General features: G+C 37.3%; 1 protein-coding gene across 2 annotated transcripts; it reads right to left on the bottom strand.

The window, feature by feature from the left end:
• Window positions 1–1,466: 1,466 nt before the first annotated feature.
• Window positions 1,467–8,182, bottom strand: slc35b3 (solute carrier family 35 member B3). Of its 2 annotated transcripts, none has more exons than XM_016555140.1 (10): window positions 7,655–8,182; window positions 7,247–7,471; window positions 7,006–7,127; window positions 6,571–6,725; window positions 4,846–4,953; window positions 4,595–4,692; window positions 4,424–4,516; window positions 2,876–2,987; window positions 2,699–2,768; window positions 1,467–2,132 (listed from the first exon to the last, which is right to left on the bottom strand). In XM_016555140.1, exons 2-10 carry the CDS (start codon window positions 7,457–7,459, stop codon window positions 1,982–1,984), a joined length of 1,122 nt encoding a protein of 373 aa, XP_016410626.1. In that variant the 5' UTR covers window positions 7,460–7,471; window positions 7,655–8,182; the 3' UTR covers window positions 1,467–1,981. The 2 variants fall into 2 exon arrangements, with proteins under 2 accessions (XP_016410626.1, XP_016410625.1); XM_016555139.1 differs by lacking the exons at window positions 2,699–2,768; window positions 2,876–2,987 and adding exons at window positions 2,315–2,384; window positions 2,492–2,603.
• Window positions 8,183–11,061: the final 2,879 nt, after the last annotated feature.

Below are 11,061 nucleotides of genomic sequence, written 5' to 3'. Positions count from 1 at the left end.
AAAGCTGGTGCAAATAGCCTTTGATCAGTAGAAGCTTTAACTGAACAGAAATTAGCAGCTTAGGCTGGCCGCACACTAGACGATTTTCAAATCTTAACCGATTTTAAAACCATGGGAGACCACAGACATGAAGACAGTTTCAACTGATTTTTAGCCTTATAATCCTCTGAATGCACACACTAGACAATTCGACCAGACCGCGAGACCACACACTTGTCGATTGTAGGAACGATCTCACAGAGACTCGCGAGATCAAACGTGACTAGAGAAGAAAAACAAATGGATAACAATCGACGTTGTCACCTGGCTCTCCCGGCGTGTGTTCTGTTGTACAGTGAAAAACAAAGTGTAACAAAGAATATGGGTGATGTATTCTGCTTTCGTGGCATGTTTGTGGCTGCCAAGTTTCAGCTTTAGAAGCACGCAACATCCGGTGAGTGACGCTTGCTCGCTCTCATTGGCTATCGTGGGTATCATGTCAGAGGCAGCCAGATCAAGAGTCGTAAATATCAAACATGTTGATTTGAGTTCGGTGACGCTCCGTCTCGATCGGGAGCAGTTAAATAATCATAATGACACCACACAATAGAGGATTTTTGGGACAAAAAATCGCTTGCGACAAGTCGCGAATCGGGCCACACCCCTCGATCGTTCGGGGGTGCAAATCGGGCTTAAAATCGGCCTTAAAATCCTCTAGTGTGCGGTCAGCTTTAGACACTCTGCTAAACATGATTTTACATTCCACAGAAAAGTTTAGAATTGTCAGAATTGTCATTTTTGTGTGAATTAACCCATAAGAGTTCGTTTAGAGTTGCAGTCATTTCTGTCCCTCTTTATAACCAATGTAGTCACAAAATAATGACTGCTTCAAACATGTTTCCTGATAAACATGTTTTAATTTTTTAGGATAACTTTTTTTTTTTTTTTTAATATTTAAAAAGTATATTGTTACGTCCAACGATGTTTTAATTATTTAAAAAGCTCATAAATAAAAAAAAAAGCTTTGTGATAAGTTTGTATGGTCAGTTTTAAAAATGTAATGACTTTCTGCTCCGGAAATCCAAACGAGTCAGACAGCAGCTAGTCCTTTTGTGTATCTGTGCTAATGCTGTGTTTTATAACTGGCAGTGTCTCTAAGGGAGAGGGTGGCAACAACTGCACAATAATCATTTCCCTGAGGCTTTGAAAGTGTCGCACACTTGGCACACACAAACCACATATGCGCGCACACAAACACATGCATGTGTGACTTTCTGCTCAACTAAATTAGGTCTAAAGCCAAGCCCTGTGCACAGTGTTTGTTTTCTTTCTGGTGCTATCTTATTCCAGGATTACTAATCAAACAGGCCCTGGGCGATCGCAGGGCCAAACATCTGAGGAAGTGCTTGGCAGCCTTTCAACTCTCCATGCTGGAGCCAATGGATAAGAGACGCCATTATTCATGAAAACACTCCAGACTGTCTGAATCAACTTCCCAGTTTGTTTTTAATGTAAAAACAGCCACCCTTTCACCAAACAAACGGTTAGCGAATATGGCAGCTGATAAGTTTATCCTTTTCCAAATGTCAGCCCTTTAAACAGGCAGAATCATTGAGTTCTTTTCACCTGTGCAATTGCAGTTAACTCTAAAAATAGAGTCCTGACTTGTACGTCAACTGATGCCGTTGTTTTACGGCACATGCAGGTGAAATGTATTCATTTAAAATGTCACTGGCTCCCATCAGGGCAACATTCATTTGGACATGATTTGTTAAAAAATGAATTTTCTACTGAAACCGTTTCCACCTTTGCCCAGTGCAAATCTTTGCTTTTTTGGCTCTAGTTCACGGTCCCTTTGATTCAAACAGATCCCCATGCTCCATGTGCGCCGATTCGACTCGGTGCGGTCATCTGCCCCATCTCGGACTCCAAACCACACCTGAGCATCAGCTGATGTTGGACGTAGGAGAAGCTCATGAATGAAATTTTCAAGTTCATCCTCCTATACGTCCTGAGACAGCAGGCGCACCTTCCTCCCGCTGAGCACTCGTTTTCTGAGTTCTGCTAAGGAGGGAAGTTTCATTTTGTCTCTGTTTTTACTGTATACATTAAGGAAGATGCCAAACACCACTAGAAGACCACCCCAGACGTACCTGCGAAAGAACCAGTGTACGTCATTCTCGACAAAACAGAAATATGTCATTAGTATTACCAACACTCAACATGATATTAAAACTGACTCAATCAAATCTCATCTTACATTATTTGCTCAGCATTGTTTCATTTGGAAACACACCACAATACGTTATGAAAGCAGAGACTCTGGTTCACTTACTGGAAAGTGAAAGGTTTTGAAAAGAACAGAAATGACAACACAATAGTCATGGCTTTCCTTCCCGTTGTCACTGGCGAGAGAAAAAAAGGAAAGTTAGGCCATTAATTCACTTTCTTTTATTCACTAAATTTGAATAACCATCCCAAAAACACTTTCAAAAGAGAGGGCTTATCTTACCTGTGACAGCAACCAGTGCTCCAAACAGCTTTATCAGAGCCAGGACGAATGAAATGCCAAAATATCCCGTCAGCGAAAATAAGAATGCGTAACCGTATGTCGTCACTGGATGCTGAGTGAGTAAAACATACATTAAAAATACAGTGATTTGAAGGCTCATGTCATGTAAAACTTCTAGTTCCTGATCCTTTGAAATGAATCACTTACTGGAAAGTGAAAGGTTTTGAAAAGAACAGAAATGACAACACAATAGTCATGGCTTTCCTTCCCGTTGTCACTGGCGAGAGAAAAAAAGGAAAGTTAGGCCATTAATTCACTTTCTTTTATTCACTAAATTTGAATGACCATCCCAAAAACACTTTCAAAAGAGAGGGCTTATCTTACCTGTGACAGCAACCAGTGCTCCAAACAGCTTTATCAGAGCCAGGACGAATGAAATGCCAAAATATCCCGTCAGTGAAAATAAGAATGAGTAACCGTATGTCGTCACTGGATGCTGAGTGAGTAAAACATACATTAAAAATACAGTGATTTGAAGGCTCATGTCGTGTAAAACTTCTAGTTCCTGATCCTTTGAAATGAATGAGTCTTCTGCTTGTGTAAACATTATGTTTAGATTTGTATGACAGTTTTGTGGTTATAGTTTTCATTTGGGTCAGTTAATATGAACCAGTAAATATTATGTAAAATAAAATTATGTTGCTGCTAGGGATGCACCAATTAGAAAATTAGAAAAGCAATTACAACCATGAGTTCTATAACTTATGACCATTCACATTTATATATCATATAACACTATAACGGACACTTGAACCAAATTCCTCATAGGCCATATTTCTACTGTTTTTGAGAGATTCAGAATAACTATAATATAGTAATTATTTTGATATTTACAGTGATTAATAAATACACATGAGAAGTGTATTGCTATTGTAATAATACCACAGTACAGTAAAAATCAAACATTGAATAATAATAATAAATAAATATGAGCATTATATTGTAATAACACCACAATACAGTAAAAATCAAGCATTTAATAAAACCGATAAATCCTTTTATTGTGATAATGATTTATAATGATAAATAATTGTATTATTTATTGTGATTATTTAATAAAATATATAAAGTAGAAATGAGAAATATACTACTACTGTAATAATACAATTTCACTGTAAAATAAAAACAAGTATTCAATAAAATCTAACATATAAATAAATAAATAAATATGTTATAGTACACCTTAGGGGTGGACCATATGACTAAAATTTCACGATAATGATTTGATATATTGTATTTGTCTTATTGTTTGTAATTTGCTTTTTTTGAAAATGAACAAAAATGCTCCCCAAATTCAAGACAGGTGGCAAAAATATGCCCCTGGACAATGTAAATTGATTGTGACTGTCGCGATTGAAGTGAAATTTGAAAATGAATGAAAAGTGTAGATTGGATATTACATTTAGTTGTAAATAAACATGCCATGTCAGCTTCTGTTCCAATGTAAAGATGACTTTTGTTGATGTTAACAAAATTGCATTGGTAATAAAATACAATTGGTAGTTTTCTTATTAAAGTAATTGGTTAAATGTAGGTATATGTCATAAAAGACAACACAGATACATTTAATAAATCATAAACATTGCCATTAAGAATCAATTCCAGGTGCAAATATTGTTAATGTCTGATCCTAAATGATTGTGTGAACTATACATATATAGCTAACCAGTCACAACAGATTTTATTTGCATGCAAAAGTCTTAAGGGTACAGCACCAAAAAACACCCAGGTAAATTTTAAGAGTCAGAGGAAGGCTGAAAAAACTGCCATGTTTTTGGCGCAAAAATCTAATTATTACAATATGTGGGCATATTTTTTGAATTCAAAATGAATGTGTATTTTACTGTAAAATATGTGTGTGTTAAAACCCACCTGAGAGCAGAAGGAAACAGCAGGTCCAAGCCCCCCAACAGACAGCAGCCCCAGCAAAATATACACAAAACCAATAGAATAGGAATATAAAACCTGTAACACATAGACAACAATGAATAATATTCCTGCACACAAGAGAGACAAACCATATCATGATGGTCTAATTTGTACCATCTCTGAATTGGTTCCGTTATGAAGTTTCATGGCTTTTTCCTGCACATTTCCAATAGCTGCATCCGCACAGAGGGCCAGAGATATAAGAATTACCCCTAGAAACAATAAACACAACAATAACATTCAAATTACATTCAATTTTTCAAAATTCTTCTTATGCAGCCAGTAGATTATTCTTAGCAAGACTAGATTTTGGAGCAAAGCCTGTTTCTCATAGTCAACAGACTGAAGAAGAAGCAGTCCTATACCTGTTACATTGAAGTTTGGGGCAATCTTGCTGTCTGCCAGTGTAAACCAGATCAGACCGAGACTCATGCAGAGAGCAGCAGACACGTCCGCAACATTGTAGCGTTTCCCTAAAAACACACAACATCAACAAGCTCTATCAAACCAAGAAACTCTGACATGGATCAACTCAAACGCGTCACAAAAGCCGCATAAACATGCATCTGATCTTCTGCTAAGCTGAGGGCCTTATCGTCTGGGTCCTTTGAGTTCTGGCTGCAGGTCTGACACTGGCTGCAGGTTGGCTTTACAAAGATCTTTGAACAAGTTCAACGGGGAAGTGATGTCGAAAAGAGAGATGGAATTTTTGTCTTTTTCCGCTGGACTCTTCAACTCATCACAAGCAAGCATGTGAGGAGAATGAGTTTGAGGTTGGACGTGGAAATGCAAAGACCGAGAAAAAAGAAGAAGCAAGAAAGGCCGAAGAGTGTTCTCAAACAGGTAGTAGCCGTGGGGTTGGAGGTGATGCTGCAGGTTGCTGTGCATCACTTTGATTCCGTCCAGGTTTGATGGGTTGGCATCTTGAGCGCATCCTCAACCAACGTCCCGCTGATCTTACACACCAGCCTCAGGGGACGCAAGGTCCATGATGCCAGAGAGAGAGAGAAAAAAAAATACAAATCAAAATATCCCCATAAAAAGAGAGGGAAGAGCCGTTCAGCTGGTTTCATTCTTTCTTGTTCAGGATATCAAAACTCCAATCGAGTTATTGCATAAGAAAATTGAAGAACTCCACAACAACAGTGGCCAATGAAAGAAATGGCATAAGAACAAGGAACTTGTTCACAGAAAATCTATAAAACCTATATTTTACCCACAAATTAGTCAACCTTATTGTGTTGAGTCAACAGAACGTTCAAAGGGGACCATCACAATAAAGTGTTACCCTAAATTTCAAGCTTAGACTGAAATTTTAGTCATTATTCACTCATAATTACTTCTCTGCTGCAGCTTTAAAATCTCCTGCTCAATATTTATGAATAATCATATGATGCTAACTTTGCTGTTGGCATCATATAGTCGCAGAAGACTTGTAATAATAGTGCAAAAGTCATATGGACTCCTTTTTTGTCCTTTTTGGAACTTGATCACTATGCTTTCAATGAGCTGTCACAAAAAGTCTCAGTTTGTGTTCCATGGAAGAAACACATCTGGTGTACACAGATTCACTGATTATAATAAGTTATATTTGCTATTTTATGCAGTACAGTAATACCTATAGTAAAAACAGTTATATTGTGAAATATTATTACAGTTTCTATATTTTTAATTTTAGTATATTTTAAAATACTATATATTTAAGTAGATTTATTTATTTTTTCTTGTGATGGCAAAGCTGAATCTTCAGCAAGCATTACTCTACGCTTTACTGTCACATGATCCTTCAGAAATCATTCTAATATGCTGATTTTTCTGCTCAAGAAACATTTGTTATTATTATTAATGTTTAAAGGGGTCATATAATGTTGCTAAAAAGACGCACCAAGAGCTTGTAACACTTCAAAGAGAAAGGAAAAATTGAAATTTCATCATATGACCCCTTTAAAACTGTTTTTTTTTTTTTATTAACAGCATTTGTTTGATATACATTTTTTTAACAATATAAATATCGTTATTGTCAAATTTTCAGTTTGCATTGAATGTGAAGACATTGAAAGACTAACAATCTAGCATATGATCTGATGTACCTTGTATAAAAACTCCTCCGATCATGACAGGAATGAGTTTGCAGCACTTAAATATGACTTGTGTAGGGTAGTTCAAGTATCCTAAAGAAGTGTTGGATAAGCCCATGGTCCCAACTGTTAAAAATGCAATGATCATGTAGGTTTTGCATGGTATCCTGAAAAAAGAAGAAGAATAAGAAACATTCTATTAAGTAGTGTTTTTTTTTCCATTTTGTGAATACTAGTTTTATGATAAAAAGTGTTTGAAATTTGGTATAACTTTAAAGTTCTGCAGTTGCTAATAAATAAAATTTTATCCCTAGAAACTGAATATAAAATCCATTTAATAGAGGTATCAGTATCAGCAATACTGCAGCTGGTTGCAAAACCCAGAGCAACAGTTTTCTATTATAACTGAGGGTTATTTTTTAATTTGTCGACAGCCCCAACAATTACCTCCTCCTTTTATCCTGAGTAAGCTGCAACTCCACTAAACCAAACAAGGAGTACAATCCAAACTGCATTAAAGTCAGATACCAGCCAAATGGCTTAAATCCCTCCACTGAGAATATCAGCTCCTGAAAACACAGAGACTCACAAGTTAGCAATGCCACGAAGGAAAACACGAGTTTAGCATTATTGCAGACACAAATATAAAGTCAACAATCACAAATGGAGCAATGGGACAGAATGTCACCTGCAGGTAGCCGTAGATGAGGTAAAAGAGGAAGACACCGGCCACACAGATGAAGAACTGTGTTGGTGTGTTGAAGTTGTTCAGGTTGATGCCCAGCACTCTGAGCTCCTCCACAGATTTGATATGAGGTGACATGACCTCTGTGGATGAGGGCACGGATATGGAGATGTGCTTCCTCGAGCTATAATTCCCAAGCCCAAATTTACCACTCATGTCTGCAGGCTCCTGAAATTCAAAACAATTCATCCACAATCTGAACTTACATATTTTAAATTTGCCGTCTACTAATAAAATATTTTATAGAATGTGGGTAACCAAATAGATGATGGCAGCCATGAACTTGTACTATTTATTTATTTATTGCATTCACACACAGTATACTAATTTATGAGAAAAAAAGAATCTTACCCGACTGACCCAGAGAAGAACAGAGTAATTAAGCAGTTTAATGAGAATCACATTGATGAGTGAGAGTGATGAGTATCTGACAGTTGGAAGAGTGTATCACACTGATCTCACATCTCACCCAGCTCACAGCCCGATAAACGACGCGTCTCAGCACTGACACGCATGCCAGCCTCAATCTGTGACTTTAACGTGCAAAATGAGCGTGAGATCAGTGTTTAAACACAAAATCGCTCACTCATATGGGAATTTGAAGAGATAAAGAGTGTTAGCGGCTAAGCTAACACCTGCTGCTCTGCTCCACTTCCGGGTTTAAAGTCAGTTTTAAGCGCTCGTCTCATGGTGATACAGACATCCTCAAATCGATACAATCGAACGGAACACAAAACAAACCGTTCATCCATAAAAACGTATGTCAACGTGCAAACTATACGATGATTCTAAAGGTTTTTTGTGTTGTTCTGTCTCCCGGCAGCAGCCAACAGCTTCCGGTGAACTCTGACCTCAAGACACACGTCACTGAACACACACGTATCGGTCTGAACACACTGCACTGACAGATTTGAGGTTGGAGGGCAATATAACGAACAAAGAATGAAAAATGATTTATATTGTGATAAATCTGTTCTTTCTTTCTTTCTTTCTTTCTTTCTTTCATTGGAGAGGGCTGTTTTCTGGCTGTTGCTGAATTGTTACTGTAGATAAGCAAAATATAATAATAATAATAATAATAATAATAATAATAATAATAATAATTATTATTATTATTATATAATTAGGAGTCAATAAAGAGGATTTATTTATATTATAACTCATCATAAACATTATAAACCCATAATCACACGTTGACCATGGTTTTATTATAGTAAAACTATGGAAACCATAGTATTGATTATCATTTGTATAACCACAGTTTTACTAAATACCATGGTTAAACTATGGTTAGTGTTGCAAAACCATGGTTCATTTGTGGTTACCATGGTTTAACTATATTAACCATGTTTTTTTGTTTTATTTTTAGTAAAACCATGGTTAATTTTCGTAAGGGTGGTGCTGTCTGGGTCAGCTGTGCTTATAACCCAGAAAAATGTTGCACACCTTATGAGTGCAAGCTGTTATGCATTCCAAATTGCACACTGAATGTAAGTGTGCCTGGATAATATACTTTTTCTGGTGAATCTCCCATCCTTGCATAGTTTTTGTTAATATTTACCTCAATGTAAGGCTGGTTGCCACACAAGTTTTTAAAATGTATATTAACATTAAACAGGGGTGTGAAGTAATGAATTACAAATACTCACGTTACAGTAATTAAGTAGTTTTAATAGTAATTGTACTTTTTTGACGTTTTGGAGAGAAATGGGCTCTCATTTTAACCCATATCATGGTGTGTGATGCTGAACTGAGTTTCTAATGGTGTTAGTATTTGCACTGTTAAACATTAATATTTTCTTTCCACCACTGACATTAAATAATGCATTTTAAGGTAACTGGATAGACATTCACTGGATGGACTTTCGCTAGATGCTAAAGCTAACATTCAACCACAAACAGCATGTTACAAGGAGTTCTGTGTTATCTAGATGCAATTGTATGACCTGGTAGTAGGCCTATATCAAAGCGCTGGTGCACTATCTTTCCACACACCCAGAGGGATGTAGCCTACTTTCCCATCACCAAAGAAGCACACACACTTTTAATGCATAGTATATAAGCATGCAAATTGGGACATAAGACAAGAAAATCCACTCAGGCAGAAATCCGTCATTAGAAAATATTTGACTCCTACTTTTCTGAACGATTCTCGTAGATCTCTGAAATAAGGACAATGAAAGATCACTTTTGTCAATAAAGCAGATGAACAAAAAATAATTTCATACCTGCTTTATTTCTTGTGTTGGTTTCATTGATAATATATATATAGAGCTACACAACATGCGTTCTGCTAAAGTTTTCCTGGCTGAACTGTATAACCTGTTTGTCCAGACTGACAGGAGAGTGCGTTTGGTGTATTTACATCCTTGTTTTGCATGTATGTCAATGAATGTCATGCAAAAATCAAACAAAGTGATTTTGATCAGACCTTTAGATATCAACAAAAAGCTCAAGCAGCACACTACATACTCACCCTCGTCCACAACCCATGATGTGACCGAGCCACAACCACGGACGGTCCATCTCTGGCGAGGGGTTATGATCCTATCTACCCCTCCCCCCGTTCTCCCAGCCTCTGTACCGCCCATTCATTTCCTCTGCTTCCCCTATAGATGACAGAGGCCTTTCCATCCACCGCAAGAGGTTAATTCACTCACGGACGGCATTATTTCTTTCCAGCCCCTTCCACAATATAAAAATTCAGAGTGGACAGGCCCATCTCTCATCCGTCTGAGATTTGATTGGAATGCTATTGCCTCCTGTCCCGAGGAGCCCCTGCGCTGGCTTGGCTACACTTTATGACACTAAATAGCCAGGCTACAATTTTTCCATCTATTCAAAAAATTCTCTTAATAACTCATTCTTCCGGACGAGAGCCCTCACTCTCCGCTCTCTGCCGAGGACAGGCTCGTCCCATTTGCGTCCACAGGTCACCAGAACGGAGACCTGGAAATGTCCAGAATTCAACGGGTTAATTAATCTCCGAATTTACTGCCCATTCTCTGCCGCCCATTTGCCGAATCATAGTCCCGTGGAGAGGCCTGTGCAATATTTACTGCCCGCTAATAGTATTCAGCAATGCACAGAACCGTCCACATGCATGCCACCCATCTAACTTTACAAGTGATCTCATTTATCAACAATGACGGATTTGTGTAATGACTTTTACTTTTTGCAGCCCTTCACACCAGATCCTTCTAAATAATAAAATGGCTATTTATTGATTATTCAGAAAGGTACATATTCCCATAATGGTCTCAGACCAGATCAAATAACCAGTAATAAATAAAACATTGCATGCGGAAGGAAATGCGGTGGCTTTTCAAAGACCGAAATCTGGATCCAATGAGGCCTGTATAGCTCAGCAAATCAGTAGGATCTTCTGGGAAATTTGAATGGTTGAGTGATTCTGTGCATGGATCTGATTAGAATTCAGATGACCTAACGACTGTTGGGATCATGGATGAGTCTGCAACAAATGTGAGGAGTAAGACATTATAAAGGAAAGCACCAATGTTTTAGAGGAATAGTTCACCTAAAAATGGAAGTCAAGTCAAATTTATTTGTATAGCACTTTTCACAATACAAATTGTAATCCTTAGCAGGTTATAGCTGGGCAATAATATAAGTACATTTTATGATGTATACAAGCAGTCATGAAGTTGAGATTTGCTGTAAAGTAGCTATATATAATAATGTGAATGCACAATATGTATGCAGATAAAGTTGTATAGTTATATATTATACAAAAATCT

This window comes from Sinocyclocheilus rhinocerous, unplaced genomic scaffold (genome assembly GCF_001515625.1).
Source record: "Sinocyclocheilus rhinocerous isolate Xijiao unplaced genomic scaffold, SAMN03320098_v1.1 scaffold286, whole genome shotgun sequence".
Classification (NCBI taxonomy): domain Eukaryota; kingdom Metazoa; phylum Chordata; class Actinopteri; order Cypriniformes; family Cyprinidae; genus Sinocyclocheilus; species Sinocyclocheilus rhinocerous.
This window is presented reverse-complemented; position numbering and strand designations above follow the sequence as displayed.